General features: G+C 36.4%; 1 protein-coding gene across 4 annotated transcripts in view; it reads right to left on the reverse strand.

The window, feature by feature from the left end:
- Positions 1-21,581, reverse strand: part of LOC149205274 (uncharacterized) — a 50,440-nt gene extending 28,859 nt beyond the window's left edge. Inside the window, exons 1-3 of one of the 4 annotated variants that reach the window (XM_089394970.1) lie at positions 21,117-21,581; positions 17,516-17,746; positions 16,623-17,145 (exon numbers count right to left, since the gene is read on the reverse strand). In XM_089394970.1, the coding sequence (XP_089251096.1) occupies positions 16,623-17,145; positions 17,516-17,650 (658 nt within the window). In that variant the 5' untranslated portion in view covers positions 17,651-17,746; positions 21,117-21,581. The other 3 variants (XM_089394969.1, XM_089394971.1, XM_089394968.1) reach the window with 3 other exon arrangements.
- Positions 21,582-22,304: the final 723 nt, after the last annotated feature.

A 22,304-nucleotide genomic window follows, 5' to 3' on the forward strand; every position in this document is an offset into this window, starting at 1 on the left:
TTTTTCTGCTCTGCTGGCTCTCTCCGCCTATCTATCTGTATTCTCCGGAAAGTCCTCCCTGATTCTCACTGCCCCTCTGCTGCAGAATGATCACTTAATTCGAAATCCTTAACAAACCCTACCCTAGGAATCGAATTCTTGATCAATTCGCTCTCTCCGTGTGTGTTTCCAAATGAACCCCAAGCCTCCATTTTATAGTTTTCCTGTTGAGTCTTCAATGGTCGGGATTAAGTCTCTAATCAAGGGCTAAGATTAAAACATCACTTGATCCGCCTTCTAAATCATTCTCACCCATGTTTTGATTAATACCCATTAATATTTTAATTTTCCTAAGTTTAGACTTAGGAACCCCATTAAAAATATTATTATATTAATAAAATACAATCTGGGTGGAATTTCACCAAATGGTTTTTGGGTTCTTTAGAACTCATGTGCCTTAGCCTCTCCACCAATTTTCAAGGCTAGAGCACTTTCGATGCTACAAAAAACTAACATTATCGTCCATAATCAAAACTAAAAGCAACTTTTGACTAAGACTTTAAACAAACAAACTATCAAAATCTAAAGAGTTATTTGACTCAAGTTGGAAGGATATAGTACCAATTCCTGCTACAAGCTACTTTGCATCATCAACAAGCTCAACTTGTACTCCATAGTGTTCATCTGTTAGACTAGAAAATAACTATCAAGCTGACATCATATTACTAGAAGCCCCATTGTCCATATACCATGCATTCTTCAGAACGGTGTTGGTAGAAAGGAAAAATACCATCAAAAAATCCTTCTCAAACTTGGCAGCAAAGTCATTCACATGAGTTTCTACAGAGGCTACTACCAACTTCTATCGTTGCTCCCATTTACCCTCCTTATCTAGAGGCTATGATGCATTACGACTATGCTTATGACAAAAGAGGCACTTGGATTTACTAAAGTCCTTCCTTCCCAACTATGAGGCTAAATCCTCATTCTTTCCCTTACCCTTGCTAGGTCCTTTACCTCTACATTTATTTTTATGACCAAATAGGGCTAGGTTCTTATCATCACCCTTAATGTTGACCTTTAACTCCATCCAAGTTTCCTCTTGGATACAATCATTCTACAACCTTTAAAAGTTAGGAAGATTTCCATGAGCACAAATACCTTTGACAAATGGCTCCCGTGAAGCTACAGATCCATTCAATGCCATGTTCACTAACTTTGCATCTGCAATCTTCTCCCCAACTACTACAAGTTGATCACAAATTTGCATGACCTTCATTAAGTGACAGGCAACTGAATATGATCTAGTCATCTCTATGGATCTAAGTTTGTTCTACAGTGTCATCTTCATGTATATGTTCTCACTCTAGTAGAAGGCAACCAGCCAACAAAGTGATTGAACCTCTTCTTTGAAATTTTCTTCTCAAATATATGAGAGATCAAATGATCCTTTATAGTGTCCATGATCATCCACTTGGCCTTCACTTCTTCTTCTTGTGAACTACAAACTTTTGTGGATATGTGGCTTCCACCACAACATTTTTTGCAGTGTCCTAAAGATCATTCTCTTCCAACAAGAGTGTAACCCTAACTTAACAAAATAAGAAATTTGAGGCACCATCCACTCTATCCTCAAACCAAGGCTAGCTGATGCCATCTCTAAGATCTACTATACAAATTCACAAATATGAAAATTTGTCCTTAAAAAATATTGAAACTCTCTAACCGTTGGTCTTTCTTTCTAGTAAATGATTTACTACTACAAACCCTTGAGAATCTCAATCAAAAAGAAGCTTCGATACCCTTTATGGCATATTATGTATCTCACCTAGGATAAGTAATCTCAACTCTATAAAGTTAGGACACACATTTGGCCTTTATATATGAGAAGCTCATCATCTACTAGTTGATATGTTTCATCTTTCCACTCTGCTTTCTCTTCTGTAATCCCTCTTTCACTTGAAGATAGTATTCATCTAAAACATGAGCTTTAGGTGCCCTATTTCTTGCATCAAATTCACATGTCGTAATAACTTATGAATGTTTACTCCTAAGTGCATAAACAGTTTTACTCTCTTTTCATTTTATGTATTTGATTTCAAAACTGTATTCAAAAAGAGACTACAACCACTTCCTTTGCCTTACAATCAAATGTGGTTGGAATAAATTGTATTTCAAGCAAGCATAATCTGTTCTTAGGTCAGACTCTCTAACAATCAAGTAGTGCCTTCACATTTTTAAGGCATTCACTAGTGCAGCAAACTTCCAAGTCGTGTAGGGTAATTGAATTCATGTTATTTCCACTTTCATGATTCAAAGCAAACTACATGATCGATCTATGTAATTATATTGATTCCTTCTATGCATGCATCCTACAAGCCATAACAACTTCATTCATAACTGCTATCTTCATAATATGTGAATGGGTCGGAAACTTCTTCAATGCCTGAAAACTTTCTATATGACACTTCACCCACTCAAACTTGTCTCCTTTCTTTTAAAGAGATGTTGTACAACAACCAATTTTAGACATCCTTCTATGAATCTTTTAGTATCTTGCACATCCCATAAATAATCTCACGCCTAATACATTCTTTAAAGCAGACCATCCCATGAATACTTCAATCTTCTTTGGATCTGATGATATTCCTTTCTTAGAAATAATGTGACCCAAATATTGAACTTGTTTTTGAAAGAAGTCACACATGCTTAACTAATCACATAACTTAACATTCTACTAACTGAGGTGTTCTTCATGCTTCCCCTTCAATTCAAAATTTATAATGTCATCAAGGAAGACATGTACAATTCTATCCAATTCCTTACAAAGCATATTGTTCATGATGTGAGAACTAACACACATACATGGACAGGAATACACATGTATGATAGAGAGTGGACTCATCAATTCATTAGATGATGGAATGTCTCATTACATAGTACAAGAGAGGAATACATTATGCAACTCCCAAATACCTAAATATTGATGACTGCATTAATGGCTACACTAAATGCCCCATTATTACATCACTCTATTGATGAGCATTTATTATTAATCTAAAGTCCTAACTCCTAAGTTCTAAATATGACAATTATCTCCATCACCCTCCCATAATGGTCATTTTACATGCTTGTTCAAGATTAAAAAAAACAACAACAAAAGCTTTGGACAAGCAAGATGATTCTAGTCCACAAGATAAGATCTTCAAAATAACAGCTAGAAGTGAACTATATGCAGCAAGGTTGATGAAGTACAATTCACACCATTGTTTGACCATTGACTCACCAGTGGAATGAGAGCCAATTTTGACTTAATAGTCAACCTTCCACCATTGCCATAGAATTTGGCTTGTTCATTGAACTCACCACCTCCACATCTTAACAGTCCAACATATCAAGATTTTGCTTATGCTTGCTTCTCTGAGGAAGCACCATCATCTACGCCCTCCCCAAGGGTCTTCCTCCTTACCACTTCATCTTGACCCTCCCAAGGATCTTCTTCTTATGAATTACAACCAAAAATGCATAATCTACCTACTGTTTTCCTTCTTTGTTGATTACAACTTATTTCAGAAACAATGTCATCTAGGGCTCCATATCTTGAGCTCTATCTTCCCTAACAACTCTTTTATCCAAGCATTGTGGTTGATTTTTCAATGACATGACAGCCATTTTCTTGTTGAATCAATCTTGCATTCTCAATTTCTATCAACCAAAACAGAACCTATTATTCCACACCCACAGCAACCATCCTTTTGACATTCTTATCACCAACAAAAAAACTATTATCGTCGAAATTTATATGTAAGTTGGAGCTATGTTCCATTATACTACTCATTGAAGGTAGATTTTTCTCCAAACAAGGAACATAACAGACAGCTTCAATCTGAAGTTGTACATTTCCGTTCCTCTAACCCTATATTCTTCTCCACCAGTCAACACTTACACAACAGAATGAGACTGAGATTTATCCTCTACAAAAGCAACATACCAATCAACACTGTTAATAAAATGACTAGATGCTCCTAAACTAGCATCCCAAACAACCTTATCACTCTTTGAATCATTGTTTTGAGCCATGAACACATAGAACTCTTCCTCCTCGTGTTCAGCCATATTAACATAGTTCTTTCCAGATTGGGCATCAGAAGAACTCTCTTGGTTGTGCCTTTCATCCTACAATCACATCCTGCAAACTCTACTTAAATGTCCTAATTTTCCACAATAAAAACATCCAATTTCTTTTCTAGTTTTACCTGACTGGAAAGAGTCATACACATCATTTCCTGCCCTCTATTTGCTACCCTTGCTCTTAAATTTCACTACAAGTGCCACCTCAAAAGACTCAATACCACCGTTATTACCAAATTGCTTTTACATGTTCTGCTCCAAGAGCTTAGTTCTCAACTTGCTCGAATGTCAAATCTGTATCTTCTTCACCTATTGTCCAGTGAATTGGTTTCAATTGATCTCTAATGACCTTGCTCTTAACAAATGGTCTTGCAAGGAGTCAGACTCTTTCCATTTGAATTGAGAACATATTAGTACAAACGCTCTAACTTTGTTTGAGGTTTCATGGATCTTTCAAAGATTCCTCCACATGACGCATGCATCATTACCATCTTGAACTTCAAGAAGCATCCCATTAGTTATGGAGAGATTGATAATTATCATAGCCTCTCAATTCTTAGCATCATCCTCTGCTTGGGCATTTACATCACTCTTAATCTGCACTTCTTTTCCCAATACAAGTTGGCCCAGACATCTGTATTAAAATATGGCAAGCATCTTCTGTTTCCATGATTTTAAATCTTGAACATTAAATTTTTCATTTCCGTTCAACATTATATGGGCTAAAGTTGTCATCTTTCTGTAGTACAAATACAGCAAATAAATCTGAAATTCACAGCTACAGCTTAGCAATTCATAGCCCCACAGCTGTCCCAAATAGAAACACACTCTAAATCTAAAAATCAAAGTCTTGAACTTCTTGCTGCTCAAGTTTATTTTTTTATCTTTGTACTATGCCCCGAAAATCAAAAAGTCATTGTTCTTGACTATCACTCCATAAAAGAGTGTAGTTCTGAATACAAATGCATAATCCTTCTTCAAAATTAATGTCAACACCAATGTTGCATGACTCGTACTCGTATAAGACTTATCATGGCATTGACTCGTCGACTCGTATAAGACTCAAGAACGACCCTTATAAGACTCGTCAAAATACGGAGAGAGAGAAACAACAAATAACAAAAACAAACAAACTTAAAATATGGTTAATTTTAAGCACAAAAAAGAAACTAATGACAATTCCAATCCTTATAAGTTATAAAAACCACAATATATGCAATAATTCATAACATCATCTCATATCTATAAAAGCACACATAACATATTCAATTTTTGTAAGCAAAACATTTAGATACTAAATAAGAAAAGGACTCATGATTCCATACTTAAAATAAAAAATGTCAGCAAGTTCAAAATTCAAATACATGTCATAAATGATAAATGATTGTCTCATAACAATCTTGAGTCTCATCACTCATGGACAACCACACCTACAATAAGCCCTCGTGGAACTAGTGGTAACATCGAAAGGCTGAAGCAATTGTGAGGCAGGTGCATTTGGAGTCTCCATTTGAGATGGCAAAGTAGAGAGATCTTCAGTCTATTCATCAAGCCAACTCAAATCAGGGGCCTCCTCCTCCACAACCCAATCAGACCTAAATCAATAGTATCCAATAAAATTGGATCTGTATCCTTTGGTTGCACATGTTTTGTGAGCATTTGAAGGTTGTAGTAGATGAAAACCAACTTCTCCAACCTCTCATGCTCCAACCTATTTCTCTTTTTGCTCTGGATGTGCTCAAACACTGATCAATTACGCTCACAAGAAGAAGCACTGTAGGTTTGACTCAGAACTCTGATGGCGAATTCTTGTAATTGTGGTGACTCAACGCCACAATCTATCCACCAATGAGCTGTAGAAAAACAACAAAGGTTATCAGTTTGCAATGCCAAACATATAAAAGAGAACTAGCAAAATTACAAGCTAAGTTCTAACAATTTGCACTTACAAGGCATTTTCTTATCCTTGAGACGTTGGCTTGAGCTTAATCCAAACATGCCAGATGATTCCTTGTACATATCTCGTTGTATGTTGATTTTGTCCTAAATATCTTGATCCGGGAACATCTTCTCAATGCATATCATGACACCTCTCATCACCTCGGGACCTCTTCGAATGCTAGACCCCCCATTATAGCATAAGCTCGGATTGAGATATGCTCCTGCTGCGCGCCATGGTGAATGTAGTTGCTTATCCCACCTAGAATCAATAATTTGCCATATAGGGAGATATTTAGATTCATTTCCCTTATAGAAAGTCTTGATGGCCTCTTTGGCCGTGTCGATGCCCTCATAAAGATATCCCATTGCAGGTTTCTCTCCATCCATCAATCTCAAGACTTTCACAAGGGGCTCAGTGAAGTTGACAATCTCAGTGACTTTGTCCCACAAACTATCACAAAAGACAGATGATTTCACAGACAATGCGGTTTTGTGCTATCTTTCCAAAATACCCATTGTTGGCTACAAAACATTCTTCTCAAAGCTTGGTACTCATACAAAAGGCTTTGGAGGGAAAGAAAGTTTATAGCAAACCATGTGACAGTTGGGCGACTAAGCTCACCCTGTGTGAATTCCCTCATAAGGTTCAAAACCCAAACATGATTATAAATATGCTTGGTAATTTGCTTGCATTCTTGCACAACATCTTGCACCCACTCCAACTTCCCAATGTCCTATAGCATCAAGTTTATGCAATGGGCAACGCATGGAGTCCAAAAAATGGTGGGATATTTGGCACAAAGCAACCTTCCAGCTGCCACATAATTTGTTGCATTGTCCATGATTACTTGGACAACATTCGCAACGCCAACTTCCTCCACCACATCAGCCAACAATGAAAAAAATCAAATGTGCATCTTTTACATTTGCAGATGCATCAATGGATTTTAGGAACATGATTCCGTTAGGGCAAGCTACAACAAAATTTATTATTGTTCTACCCCTTTAATTTGTCCACCCATCAAACATAATTGTACAACCTGTAAATTTCCATGAGCTTTTAATGGTTTCAAATTGTTCCTTGACACACTCAAGCTCCTCATCTAGCTCTTTCCCCCTAAGTGCATTATATGATGGGGCTTTGTATCCAAGGCCAACACTCGCAATGGCATCCACCATGGGTTGATAAAAATAAGACTTTGCATAGTTGAATAAAAGACTGTTATGGCACCAAAACCTCCTCACTGTCATATATGCCTCCTTTCTCTTCTTTTCATTAAAACTCTCCAAGGTTGGTTGAGATCCTAGAGTTGTACAAGGACTGACGAAAGAAGAGGTTATACTCTTGTTTTCCACAACACTTGAAGAGGAGTTACCAATACTTGGACTTTGAAATTGTGTTTCACTCTTAGATGAAGATCTACCTATCCCAACAATCTCATCCTTCCTTCTTGCCCTCTTAGAATTTCCTTCTTTAATGGATTCCAAAGCAGTTGTCATTTCAGTAGTGACTTCACTAGGGAAACTTTGACAACATGCCACACCATTCCCAGGAATTTTGGCTAGGTGGTATTTCAGCCTGTTTATAGTTGCATGCATTGTGGCATTGCAATAATTGCACTTGATATGGTGGTCATTACTGGCAATGATTCGTTGACCATGTGCCCATGCCAAATCACGAGACTGTTTAGAACCCTTTGGTGGCATGGTGAAATCTAGAAGAAAAAAATGGTTTTTAATTTTTTTTTTTGGTTTTGAAATTTGTTTTTAATTCGCAAATTTTTTTGGCCCTGTGGCTGAGTTTCTTAGCCTCACAGGGTCGTTGTGTGGCTAAGAAACTCAACCACAGCCAGCCCCAAACATTAAAAAAAAATATATATATATATATATATATATATATTAAAAATTTGCAAACATAAAAAAAAAACAAAAACAAAAAACAAAAAACAAAAACAAAAACAAAAAAACAAAAAACAAAAAAAACAAAAAAAAACAAAACAAAATTGAATACATGGAAAACATTCAAACAAGGTTCATGAAGCCTACCTGAAGCTAAGTCTAATCCGATGAAGCCTCCTTCAGCCTCCTTTAGCCTCCTCCAAGAGCTCCTTCAGCCTCCTTTAGCTTCATTGCTCAACACTCATAAAATTAGCCAAACACTCAAATGACAAGTGAATGAGAAATGGAAGGGAGAGAGGTGCTTATAAAGCATTTTTTCCCTCCAATTTCCCTTTCCCTCCACCTCATTTCCAAAAAAGTCAAAAAAAAAAATTAAAAATCAAAATTCTGAAGAATTTGTGCCTTTTGAGGCTCAACGGGTCCTATACGGGTCCGATGAGGGTCTAATAGGCTACCCGCGAGTTGTATACGAGTAGTCGAGTTTAATGTTGAACCCACCGGATCCGAGTCTTATCCGCGTGTTCTATGCGGGTGACCCGACCCAGTATAAGACCCGTGTAGACCCGCAGGTACTCGCGGATCTTATGCGGGTCATCTTTCACTGGTCAATACAAGCAATCATAAAACTTATTAGTATCATTTTCCAAACTATTTTTTCTTCAAATTGACTCAATCCTCCTCTACCCCATGTGCTAACAGGTTCAAATAATTTGTAACCTCCACAACGGTGGCCCCTCCTGTTTGACGGACCGATTCCTATTCATCAGCTCAATTTCACAACTCCCTTGATGGAAAAAAAACAACCCTAACAAATTTTAATTTTCTAACCATTGACCTTCATAGCATTGTCCCCATATTGTTGTCCCCATTCATGTTCCCCATTTTTTGGATGACAACTCACACAACTCTTTTTAGGAACCCTACACCACACGACACTCAACACTTCTTTGCAGACACTCTTATCCCTGTGCTTTATCCTCATAGATATATATCAAACAACAGTTAGATATCAGATGGAAAATTGCATGGGACAAGGGTTCATCTAATTTCTTAACAGTCGACTTCTATTCACACAATCTCAATTCTTTTATAATTCCAATTTGCCGCATCCATAAACTCCTATAGCAGCTCAATTCACCATTTACAATTCTACCATGAACAACGTAACCTTATTCTCATGAAACCCCACTTGATTCTGATTTCTTCTAGCTGTTATAATCCTTATGATAGGTCACAATCATAAATTGTATACACATGTCACAAGTTTTGGCTATCACTAATTTATATTCTAGAATTCTATAATAATAATAATATATTTATCATCTATTCACTTGTGTGTGGGCAATCCTTCGATGCCTTCTCTGATCAAAGAAATCCCTTGGCACCTTCACCTGCTTCTTCCCTTCTCTTCAACCTGACTTAGATAAAGTATGATTTTACACACAGATACACAGACAAGAATACACATAAATGAGAAAGAGAGGAATAATTCATTCATTAAATGGTGCAGTGTCTTATTACATAGTATGAGAAAGGAGTAAATTATGTAACTCCCAAACACCTAACTATTAACAACTACATTAATGACAACAATAAATGCCCCTTTGTAACATCAATTATTAGCTAGCATTTATTATTAGGCTGAGTCCCAACTTCTAGATGTGACAATTATCTCCAACACAGAAGGCACATAAAGATAGTTGGTATTGTTGACCACTCTGTGTCAACGACCCCATAGCAGTACACCCCCTTTTTTTCAAAAGGGATATCGCTTAATCGATGTGTCTGTGCCGTCCAGTTATCATCATCAGGCTGATCATCATGTTATAATGTAAACCCATTCTACATGTATATGATGTAAATAATCTCAGCAGAACCGTGTCATGTATGTAAAGACCTAGGTAAACCTACCTTTCTAGTGACGATTTCCATTCTGGGAGGTTTTTTGTCTCACCGATCCATTCTCAGATGGTAGGTAGAGTTTTCCCCTCCAGTCTTACCCCAAAGCTGGAATGGATTTTGTCGCTAGGATCATAGGCAAGTCCTAGTGTTCTAGATCAAGTTTATGTAAAAATAATTTGGGAATAATCCTAACAATTTGGTTATATTATTTTATTACAGATTACTTGGTCTACTGGATTATATCTATATCGTAGAAGTGGGTAATTGTGAGGGTCTATTACAAATGGGTTTTCCCCCTTATGATGTAAAAATATGAAAATCATGATGTAAAGTGTCTCGAGGGTTGGAAAAATAATCTATCCCCTCAAAGGTTAATTAATTAAATTTTCTGGCCAAAAATTAATTAAAATCCTAAGCCAGAAATGTAATTAATTCTAGGTCCTAGGTAAATTTAAATTCTCCAAAGGCAAAATTCGTCGGTCCTCAAAAATTAAATTTTAAAAGGTCCCGGGACTAAAGTAAATTAATTATTTTGATAAATTTTAAACCTTTGATCCCTAGGGGTTAAGTCAAAGTCAAAATTTTGAGGAAATTAACTCAAAAATTTAATTTTTGAGGAAATTAACTCAAAAATTTAATTTTTGAGTTAATTAAAATGCATTTAAATGAAAATTTCGATTTTCCTCAAAAATAAAATATTTTGACGGATGAGATTAAAAGAAATTTTGATCTTCATCAACGATCGAGATTACTTTGACAAGGATCACTCGAACCACCCGTTGGAGGATTTATCTTTAAATAGGAGGTCATTTTTCAATCAATTTATCCAATCTCTGAGTCATGTGCTTAGCAAAAAGCTCGTGTAATCTTTTTCTGGATAATAAAGAAAGACTTTGGGGTTAAATTCTGCTGGTGTTACTCTTCATGAGAATACTGTAAGATGTGTTGTTTTCATGCATAATTTTTTCTAAAGCCATTGATGAAAGCTTGTGTGCTTAGCAAAAAGCTCGTGTAATCTTTTTCTGGATAATAAAGAAAGACTTTGGGGTTAAATTCTGCTGGTGTTACTCTTCATGGGAATACTGTAAAATGTGTTGTTTTCATGCATAATTTTTTCTAAAGCCGTTGATGAAAGCTTCTGAAGAGTGGTTTAAGTACAAGTATCTTGCTCAGTCATTGGGGTTTGAATAATAATCTAAATTTTGAACGTAATAACAGGTATTTCTATTTGTCTAAATTTTATTATTATTTTCTCGCGCTATTTTTTATGGCTGGATTGAGTTTTGCAGGGAAATTTTGATTTAGATCATCGGGCGTTAGGGGAAGTTTTCAGTTGGACCAGACAACCCTCGGTCCGTATTTTCTGAAGAACCCAACTAAATTAATTCTGGGCTTATCATAAGATTTTTGTTGGTGATGCACGAGGGTTTCGAGTTAGCACCTCCTTTAAAATTTTAAAAATCTTTTAATTTATGTGCAGCATAATAATAGATCTGGCTACTTAAAGCTTTCAACTTGTAATTATTGTAATTTAACTGGTTTTTTGGCTATTTTTCTAATTTCATCATTGTATATATTGTTTCTGGGTGTTTTGTTTTTGTCATTACAGGTACAGATCTGAAGGAGAAATTTTATTTAAACCCGGATCTAGGCCTTGGAGGGGAAGATCTGGCCTCAATATCACTTTGCAGGGATATTATTCAACTTTTTTGCAGTCCAAGGGTTTTAAAATTTTAAAATCTGAAAAGTTTACAAGGGTTTCAAAGCCAAATCTGAAACATAAAATATATTGGTGTGAAATTCGTTTTTTTTCTAGGTCTATTTTGGGTTTTCTGAGGCTACCGTTGGCTGCCTCGGACTACTACCTGGGTTGTTTTTATCCTTTTTGTGCAGAAAATTTCAAATTTTTTTTTAAAAACCCTTTACTCCAACCATCATCTCCCTCTGCGTTTTTCTTGCCCTTCTTCCCCTAGCGTTGGCTTTCCTCCTGCGCGGCATACTTCACATCCACGCAACTCCCTTACCCCTCTTTTTTGCGTTGCCTGCAGCATTTTCCACCTAAACAACCCTTCTCTGCGGCTCCCTCTCATTGTTGACCTGCGAACTCTCTTCCTCATCGTTGTCCAAGCTCCTCCCGCGGCTCCCTCTCTTCATCAACCTGCGAAGTCTATTTTCCATCGTTCCTTGTAGCTCTCCCACAGTCCATTCCCTTCACTGTTGTCCTAACCTCCAAATAAAACAAATTCGATTTCCTTTCTGGTTTGCTTTTTTATGTTTTCATATTTCGTTAGGGTTAGTTCTTTTTCATACAAATTCGATTTTTTTATTCAGTTTCTTTTTTCGATTTGTTTTGTTAACATTTCATTTTTTTTGTTTTGATTTTTATTTAAACACAAAAGAAATCTCAAAAATTTTAATTTTTTATATTAATTTTTAATTTTGATTTTGATTTCATTTCTTAGGTTGCTTTCACTTTAATTTTTGTTTTGATTTTAATTTTCTCATATGACTTTGGTTTTATTTGTGTTTTGATTTATTTTTTAAAAACAAACAATTTTATAAAAAAAATCATTTTCCATTTTTTATTAATGTGACTTTGATTTTTCTAGAAAATTAAATCAAAAGAAGACTTTGGGCTTTCACATTAAAAAATTTAAATTTTTATGTGGCCTTTAGCCCATTAAAAAATTGACTTATTAAAGCCTTTTGATTTCTTTACTTTTGTCACATTAAAAAATTAATTGATCATTCTCCACATTAAATTAGCTTCATAAGCTTAGCACAGTAAAAATTGCCTAAGGAATAATTAAATTGTTAATCTAAAGTTCCTTCTTGGTATCCTTTTTTTTGTGTTAAAAGTAAAATCTAAAAAGAAAATTGTGTGGTATTGATATTTTCATTTCTCTATAGTCAAACACGCTTAAATCTTTTTAATCGCTTCTTTAGTCAATCTTTAGTCAAGATTCACTTTCCTCTTTGTTTTGGTGGCTAATTGAACTTAGATATGGTAGATATGGTAGCTCTACTGGGCATCTCTCTACCATCTTGTTCACTTTCCTCTTTGCTTTGGTGGCTAACTCAACTTAGATATGGCTTGTTGTGCTTACTCTAGAACCTCAACCATGGTAGATTGAGGAATTGCTTGACGATCTTCTAATGCACCATAAATTTTAGGTATTGTAGGTGCCACTTCATTCACAGTGGTAGCCCCTTGGATATTATTGACAACTTCTGTTTTGTCTTTCCTTTATGGAGAACACTGCATCAACAAAACTCTTCTCCACAAGCATAGCATCTTGGTTGCGTTCTACTTTGAATACACTTGAAAGAATTTTTCTGATTTCTAAGGAAGTGTGACTTAAATACTTTTTTATTCTATCTTTCCTTTCTTTCCTTCTGTCCTTCCGAGTCTTTTGGAAATCATGCTCTTAGTTTGTTGTTCACAGTCTTTAGCCTTTCAAACTGCTTCCTCAAGAGTTTGAGACTTCATAATCTCAATTTAGTTGTTGTATGGATGCAAAAATCCACTCGGAAAGCAATTTATTTTCAGCTTTTCACAGTTGATGTATTTTACGTACTTCAAAAGTTTCATGTACTTTTTTCATATTCATTAACGGACATTTGGCCATACTCATCAAATTCATTGACTTACTTCTCATAGTAGTGAACTAAAAGATATTTCTGTTTGCGTTACTTTTTGAAAAGTTTCTATACCATATTTTTGCCATTAATCCTCTTCACATACATGCAATTGCTCCCACTATAAAGATACTTTTCCAGTCATATTATATGTTGCAACTATAGCCTTCATGTTTCCAAAATAATCATGGAGCTCAAAATACTTTCTCATCCCCAACATCCATGAATTAACCTCTTGGCCATATTTGATTTTGCCATCAAAAGTAAGTGACTAACCCTTGCAAAACACGTAAATTGTCTCAGTGGTATCTCTTTCATTTGTTCTGCTTTCTAAGGATTGTAGTTTGCTCAAATGGTTCCACAGATGCATAAGATGATTCCGATGGTGACAGTTGATATGCATCATTAAAGGATGACCTCCTTGACCCATGAGATCTTCAACAAGAATCCGTTCTTGAGCTACTTCTGTTCCCATCTACATGATTGGAATATGACTTACTTGCGGCTGTCTCTATATTTATATCAAACTTAGAAGAATCTTAAAATTGATTTGGTTATGCTTCTCCTGGACTTTCACCGACTTTTCATTGTCTATTCTTAAAAGTTTAAAACATTAGACTTGGACCTTGGGCTCCTCACAGTCTCGACTAAATCCAGAGGTACCTTTTGGTTCCCATGTCCAATAGTATCCATCTTCACATTCATTTCACCTGCAAGGACATCTCCTTCTAAGTTGAAAATGTCCCAAGGGCCCTGCTTTGTTGAATATTTTGAAATATCAGAAATGGTTTTCAAGGAACTAAATGTATAGGTTTATTCTTCTCTGAAATAGGATTTTAACAACCATAATTTTGCTTGAAAGGGATTCTGAAACTAGCTGCCACAGATTCCAGAATTTGGCAACATTCAAGTTTCAGCATTTTTTGTGGCGCAAATAGAGGTCTGGGGCCAACTTCTGCCCCCTGTACAAGGTAAACCAAAGGAGAACTAAGAAAAACACAATAATAAGAGCAATGTTTTAAAACTCAGACTTGGCCTCAGAAACGGTCAAGGATCAACTCAGATTCGGACTTGGCCATGACCATGATTTGGACTGGTTTGAATTTAATGACTCGATTTACATAAAATATAAAATATTTAATTTTAATGAAAAAATATATTTTGAAGATTAAAAGCCTTTAGCGACAAAATATGTCAAGTCTACTCATAGATATACCATGTAAGGGTGAATATATCAAAATGGCACCAGGTGCAAATTGCAATACATATCACAAACAAAATGTATCCATATCCGAGTTTAAAACACTGCTTCTATCCTTGATAACCCTTCCAAATTTGACCTCATATAATATTTAGCAAGTTTTATTATATGCTAGGGTGTGCTTTCCAAAAGGATATCCACTGGGAAGCATATTGTGGCAGTTTCTTGTGTAAGAGGAAGTTGTATTGCAAAAAACTGTGATAATGGGACAGTCAAAAGAAATCGCGACCAGACAGAGATACAACTGATATCACTAAGATGAACTTCCATTTGCAAATGAGTGGAAATAACACCTAATCACCAGCAACATTCCATGTTACAATCAGCACTGAGATATGTCACTGGTAGCAGTTTTATGAGTATTATTGGAATTTTGCTATCATCCATCTAGATGTTGCAGCCACTAAGACACAGCCTAGTTTTAAAAACCGGTCCGGTTGAACTGAAAATTGGTCAAACCGGCCGGTTAGCTCCCTGAGATATCAAACTGACCTAACAAATCCGATTGGTTGGTTTGTCAGGACAGATTGGTTACCAAATCGGACAGTTTTGGTACGAAACCGGCCGGTTCAGCCGATTTGGTACCTGACCGACGATTTTTGTAAAAAAACAGCCAGTTAGGAAGCCACGTGGTTGGGCATGTTGATGGAACTCCCAGGTGGTTTTTAGCAAACCTCAGTAGGTTCCCTTCTAAATATGGCCCCCTAAGCTTATAAAAGAATGCCTAAGATCCTATTTGCCTCACACATTTGATTTCTAATGTTTGTGTGCATATGAGAGCTTGGACAGTTCTGCACCAACATTGAGTTTTGGAGCAACAACAACAAGTTTGGAGGTTCTTTGTCATCTTCGAGCTAGTTTGGAGCTGTCTAGTGGAGTTGGGGGTGTTGATCCGGATTCCGAATGCAGATCTGGTAGTTAAACGAAAAGTTGAAGGAAGTCAACCAACAAGACCAAGCATGGCACATGGTGACTCGGCGAACTCTTGCTTCTAGTTCTGCTAGGCCTAGTGTTGTTGCTCATGCTACTACTAGTACTGCTATTGAGGCTGGAGAGGAGTTTGAGGAGTCCTCAAACTCTAAGCTAGATGATGTTTATGTAGCTCCTGGTGATGATCCCATGTGTAGTAGTGGTGATGAGTTTGATGAGTGATCATGTCGATCAGTGATTTGTAGTAGGCTAGTGGCCTAGTAGCTTGAGTTGTAGCATTGTTTTTGGACATAAGATGCCATTTAGAGCCTCATTGTAGTATTGTTTTTTGACTCTAGAGACCATTTAGAGCCTCATTGGTTATGTATTTTATCAATGATATCATTGATATGTATTGCTCTTGGCGCCATTTTGATATATGCACCCTTACATGGTATATATATGAGAAGACTTTTCATAGTCTGACTCTAATGGTTTGGAATCATGGTTTGTAATCTTATAAATATCTTTTTCATTAAATTTAATTAATTTATGTATGTTTTCCAATTCCGATTTATTGAATCCGGTTCGATCCGGTTTAATCTGGTTCCGATTTAAATCACGGTTAGATAGGCGACCGGTTTGAAAGCTGATTCCAGTTTTTAAAAGTTTAAAACTATGAGACACAGTAACACTCCAGTTAGAGTTAGCTGCCTATTATGGCTTGTTTCAGTGCTAAAGGGGGCTTCAAACAGAAATTCAACCTCACTCTGAATGATAAAAACTTCATAATTCCAGATCCATCCCTCAAAAATTTGACTTTTTCCTATAAAATGCACCACAGTGGGGTCTCAGACCAACTCAGACGAGTTTGACCAGTTTTATAATAACGGACTTTTTTTCTTATTTCCAGTTTCAGATGCCACAGGTGTCTCAAATAAAAAGGAGATATGAATATTACCAGTTCTATCAGCCAGCAGCATGCTTTCAGATCTAACTAAAGGATTAGCCTGCCATACCAAATGCTCTGCATTTTCATGTACACAAAGATTTTCCTGCAAAGTCCCTTTATCTTCAAATTGATCTCCAGAGGGGTCAACCTCAATATCACAATCCATCGTCTTCTTCTCAGTTGGGTTTTGTGATGTTAATTGTACAGAAATGTTTTCTTCCTGAGGACATTGACTACCTAGCTGTGTTGCAGTATCTGTAGTACCTGAAGCTGTCGTTTCAAAGACTGCTTCGTGATGAAGAAGTGTTGGCTCTGGATATTGAGAATTTTCTGTCTGAATGCTTTCTTTATCTGGCTCTGACTGTTCCAACAAGTTGCAATCTTCTGTGGAATCAACAGACCTTTTCAAAGATAAGCACTTGATGTCTACTTCAGGAGCTGGTGGAAGAATATCTTCCATAAAATCAGCAAAGAATTTCTGCACATTTGTGCCAACTGCACTCATCTGATTTTCAACGTACTTAGTTGTTTCCTGAAAACCCAAAACATTCTTCATTAAGGAATTTCTTTTATTTGAAAAATGTTATGATGGCCACATAATGCTGATTACCTTGTCATGTCAAACTCAAATAAAGAGGATCACACTTAAATCACCTAACTCAACTAGATTGCAACTTCTCCTTATGTAAGGCAGAGGGTAGGAAAAAAAATGGTTGTGTCTAGTAGATGAAACAATAATGGAAATGAAATCCCTGATACTTTCATTCTTAGAAACAAAAAATGTACAACAGAAATGCCATTATGAAGCAGAAACCAGTCATTGCATACATATTCCAGGACATTTATTAGGTGCAAAACCAAACATGAATACGTGGATTCATAGGGCCTAATAGTTTTCTTACCTGCATTAAAAGGGTATGATCTTTGTCCACTTCCTCACAAATTGCCTCAATTTTTTGGTACATGAGGTCAATCCAAGATAATCCTTTTGATGAAACCTTCAAAAATATTGGGGAAGAACTCTTGGGCACCATCATGTACAAGTATCTTTGTCAACTGCACCGTAAACAAACTGAATTTGAATAATGTCAACTAGTATTTGACTCTAATCTGTCCTGTCTGTCCTTGATTATCTGCAGGTGCAAATATGAGTTATAATTATAAGATTTCTCACATTAACAACTAATTTTCGTTGATAATATTAATTCAATTACTATTTCACTAAGCAGGAAAATAATCTTAATCTTGTTGCCACGTCCATGTAAGTGTGAAAATAAAGATGACAGGAAAATGTAAAGCTTGTTCTTATGCTTAACTTGAAAAAAAGTCACCCCCATATCACCCCCTTTAGGATAAGTTATGGATTTGAAGGGGATTTATTCTGCCAAAATTCACTGACAAGTTACATCCAGGCTCAATCCTTTAATAGGAAGCCTGTTGGAGGGCTTTATGTGTAGTATAACTAATAGACGAAAGGGTTTTTTTGGTCGGAATCCGCCAATACAATTTCTAGCGAGATAGTGATTTCTTCTTCTTTAAAATGCACTTTTGAATGTATAAATGGATTCAGCACACTGAAAATCCCTTGAGGCACTCGAACTTTGCAAATTAAACAACTTAAACTTATGATTCTCAAAAATTTCTACCAGATTTTGGCCAAAATTGACTAGAAAAATATGTCCAAAAAAAGGCCATTTTGTCTATTAGTTAGACTATGCAATAATTTTATAGCAAACCACACTTTCAGTCCAGAAACTTGATGGGATCTGACAGACATTTTCCAATTTTGAAAATAAGAAGTTGTCTTTTGTAAATTTTGACATTGCAGATAGATTCCCTGGCTTCCATTTCCATCTGGGCACTTCAACATTGCAACTACTATGATCGAACCTGCACTTCAAAAATCTGGGAAAATTCCTGCAGATCTGAGGGCAATGCACTGGAGAAGAGGTTATGTTTGGTACAAGATTAGCATGTTCCCTTATTCCTCCACCAACCTCACAAGTGAACCACAACCCATTGGCTATTTCTAGAGATATTTGACTTTGAAAAACCGCCTAAAACCTCTCTCTTAACATGCAAAGCAGATCTATGCGTAACTAGTGTTTCATGAAAATCACCAAGCAAGCACATGGTTCCCTTCCGTTACTTGTATTAACACTTTATTGCTCTTGTAACATAAAAAATTTCGAAAGCTTTGTTTCTAGCTCCAGCTATATATTGACTTATTTTACAACGATTTCAGCCTTAAAATCAGTCTTTGCATTCGAAATTTACATGTGTCCCTTCTCTACTAAAGCTTGAATAACGAAATAAGGATTGGAACTGTTCAATACTTTGCCGGATGGTGGCCTAGTATTCACATTGAAAATTTCCTAACAAAAAACTTAATTGTAAATACTAATATTTGATAGGCTAAACAGGAAATATGCAATGTTATTAGAGTAGCCACAATCGAGAGCCCAATAATCATTTTATTCATTGAACAATTCAACTAAAATCAATGGGGTCGTGGTAATGACGATGGTGGCATGCGGAGCCCCCCAGCTTCACCGCAGTACGAGAATGTGAAATCTGTTTTTCGGTTTCCTAGGCCGGCTACATGGAACCACCCTCTAATGGGCTGGGCACACTTGCAAGAGCAAGCCGATTGCAAGCAGCATCAGTTAAAATATAAAACATTTATTTTCAGTTTTAGTACTTTAGTAAGTATATAATATATCAACCCCCATTCCCCAATCACAGGTTGTTCCACCCTACCTTCAATTCCCAATTAAGAAATTCAAATAAGTTCTCAGATTGGAAGCCCTCTTCTAAATACCGAAAACAATCTGCGAACTCCAAACAAACAACTCTCTTAACTATTCACATGAGTAGGACAAGCCGACGGTTACAATGACAACAAATAATCTCTATTCAGTACTGCTTTTTAAATCCGTAGAACTATATTTGTAAAGATCTCAAGAATAAAATCGTTACAGCGAAAATTTAGTCAGTAAAATGGGCAAACAACAAAACGATTCAACCATAGAAAACCACAAGAGCGATTGCACTTTGAACAGAAGGAAAGGAAAAGGATCACCATCGACTACTTTCTAATATCTAACAAATAAATAACATTAAAGTATGATGGCAGCTTATAAGGGAAGCGGCAGCTTCAGCTATAGTGAAAAGCGTACACCTTTATACCATATGTACTGTACTGGGCTAGACTCTATCAACAATACAGGCCTTACAAATGATTTTGAGTATACTCCCAACGCCAATAATTACAACTTTAATAATCAGAGCCTCCCCTATGTAATGAACGACTTCCACCCCTTAAATTTTGATTTTACTCAAATTTAATAGGCAAGCTCGTACTAAAACATAACTATAAATTTAAATAGACACCCACATTCTCAACTCCATATTTACCATGCAACCATATTTTCACTGTGACCTGGGATGTCCACCCACATTCTCCCTGTGCTTCAGTGGTACTCGGAGACCTCACATGAACTCTCTCAACGTGAACTTTTAATCATGGTCTATGTTCTGAACATCTCAGTTCATCTCACCCTTCCGAAAATGATCCAACACAGTCGATACAGAAGGGCTTGACAAGTCGAAACCTATTACTCTGCTTTGTGTTCACTGTACAAGACTATTGATCCACCCTTTGTGCACTGTACAAGACTATTGATCCACCCTTTGTGTTCCCTCTACAAAAGCTTTAAAAAGTGAATTTTGATACCTATTCAGGCACCTTGATTGGAGCTAAGTTGATGCCTATTCATGCACCTTGATTGGAGCTAAGTTGATGCCTATTCATGCACCTTAATTGAAGCTAAGTTGATAGCTATTCAGGCACCTTAATTAAAGACAAGTGAAGAATAACAGAAATTGTGAAGTTGTTCATTCTAAAACCTAAGTTGGAAACTGGTCCTTTCATAATAAAGGCCCAATCTCTAAAACACCCCATAGACAATGATATTCATAACGAGATATTTCTAACAACAGTTGAACTCGACACCTGAAAACACAAAACCCCCAGCAGGGCAGAGGTTCCATTTTCAATAGTGGAGCCCGACTGCAATCATCATATGGAGATGATATATTTAATTAGGTACACTAGTTAAGCCGGGCGAAAACTATTCAGGCGCACAGCCACGAAATTTAACTCCTAGACAAATAAAACCGACAAAATAGACTGCGGCGTTGTTATTATAACTACGTATTAATTTATTTCAAAAACCACCATCGAAGAGCAATAACTGGAACTACAGAATCATCACACCTTCCGGAATTTTGATGGATTCGATCAAGCTCCGCTCCCTCTGCAGCTACTGGGTGATGAGAGGCGAAAGATGATGATGGATGATATGTATAACAGAGGTTCGGACTTGAAGGGAATATTTTATTTAGGTGCCACGAAAAGTGTATGGAAGTGGGAAAGCTGACATCGACAATGACATGGACATGGACAGAAGAGGAAAAATGAAGGAAAGAAAAAGACCTTACTCCTAATTTAGAGGACATGAAGAACAAGATCTCTTGAAAGCACGCATGCCACTGGGACGTGTGCCTTGTAGTCGAGTGACACATATCCGAAAACATATGCTCTGTTCAGCGGGAAGCCTGACAATACGGTGGGTTTGTTAACTTGACCGGCCCTCCAACGGGTTTGTGTGGAGTGGGTTCTATGCGGTAACGCTGCTGTGGATCGATCGCGAGGCCTTGCTTCGTGTTTAAAGTTGAAAGAATCTAGCCAAATAAACTTATCCACCTACACATAAAATTATGATGCTCGCTTATAAAAATAGACTCTACAGTGCATGGCCTCTGAATAAAGGAGGAGTGCGGCTTCTCATTTGGCTTGCCCTTCCTCCCACGATAAAACAACAAATCCATGTCTATTTCAAATGATGTCTAATCCAATTCATGTCTATTTCAAATTTTATGTCCTCTCCTCTACTTTTCTGTAGGATGTGAAATTACTTGTTCCTCTCCTTTCCTGTAGGCTGTGAAGTTACTTGTTGCGTATGACACGAAATAGACGAGTGACTTGGGCTTTAAGTCTGCAAAATAAATAAAAATTGCCCAGGTTGACTATGATAACTTTGTCTGAGTAGGCCACCCAATCAGTTAGTGATTTCAACTCTGAAACACTCGTTAATTTTGATGGTTTCCGCTAACTTTAGTGCTCGTTTTCATCATTTTTTAGGTAGGAAAAAAATCTTCTTGTTTTCAGGGGCAAATCACCCTAACCAGCAATTCGCCCATTTCCCGTAGAGTTACATCCCCGATACCAATGACATTTATTCATATGATTTGTTTAAAGTTATTTATTCATATGATTCGTTTAAAGCTATAGTTTAATTGTTACATGTTTTGGAAGGTTTAAAGTTATTTATTCATATGATTCGTTTAAACTATAGTTATTTATTCATATGATTCGTTTAAAGCTATAGTTTAATTGTTACATGTTTTGGAAGGTTTGTTAAGTTTATTTTCTAGTTTAATTTGTGTAAAATTTATTAGGAATTTGTAGTTGTGAATTTTGATTGTCTCAAAAGAAATTTAGGTGTTGAATCCATATACAATCAAAAAATCGACTTTAAATAATAAAGATCAAAATTTCAACAACAACGAAAAAATTCCACAATCTCAATACCCAAATAATTTTTCAAAGTACTAAATTTTATATAT

The sequence above is a fragment of the Pinus tabuliformis genome, chromosome 1_2 (genome assembly GCF_031772625.1).
Source record: "Pinus tabuliformis cultivar Carrire ecotype Pingquan chromosome 1_2, CPIR1, whole genome shotgun sequence".
Taxonomy (NCBI): Eukaryota; Viridiplantae; Streptophyta; class Pinopsida; order Pinales; family Pinaceae; genus Pinus; species Pinus tabuliformis.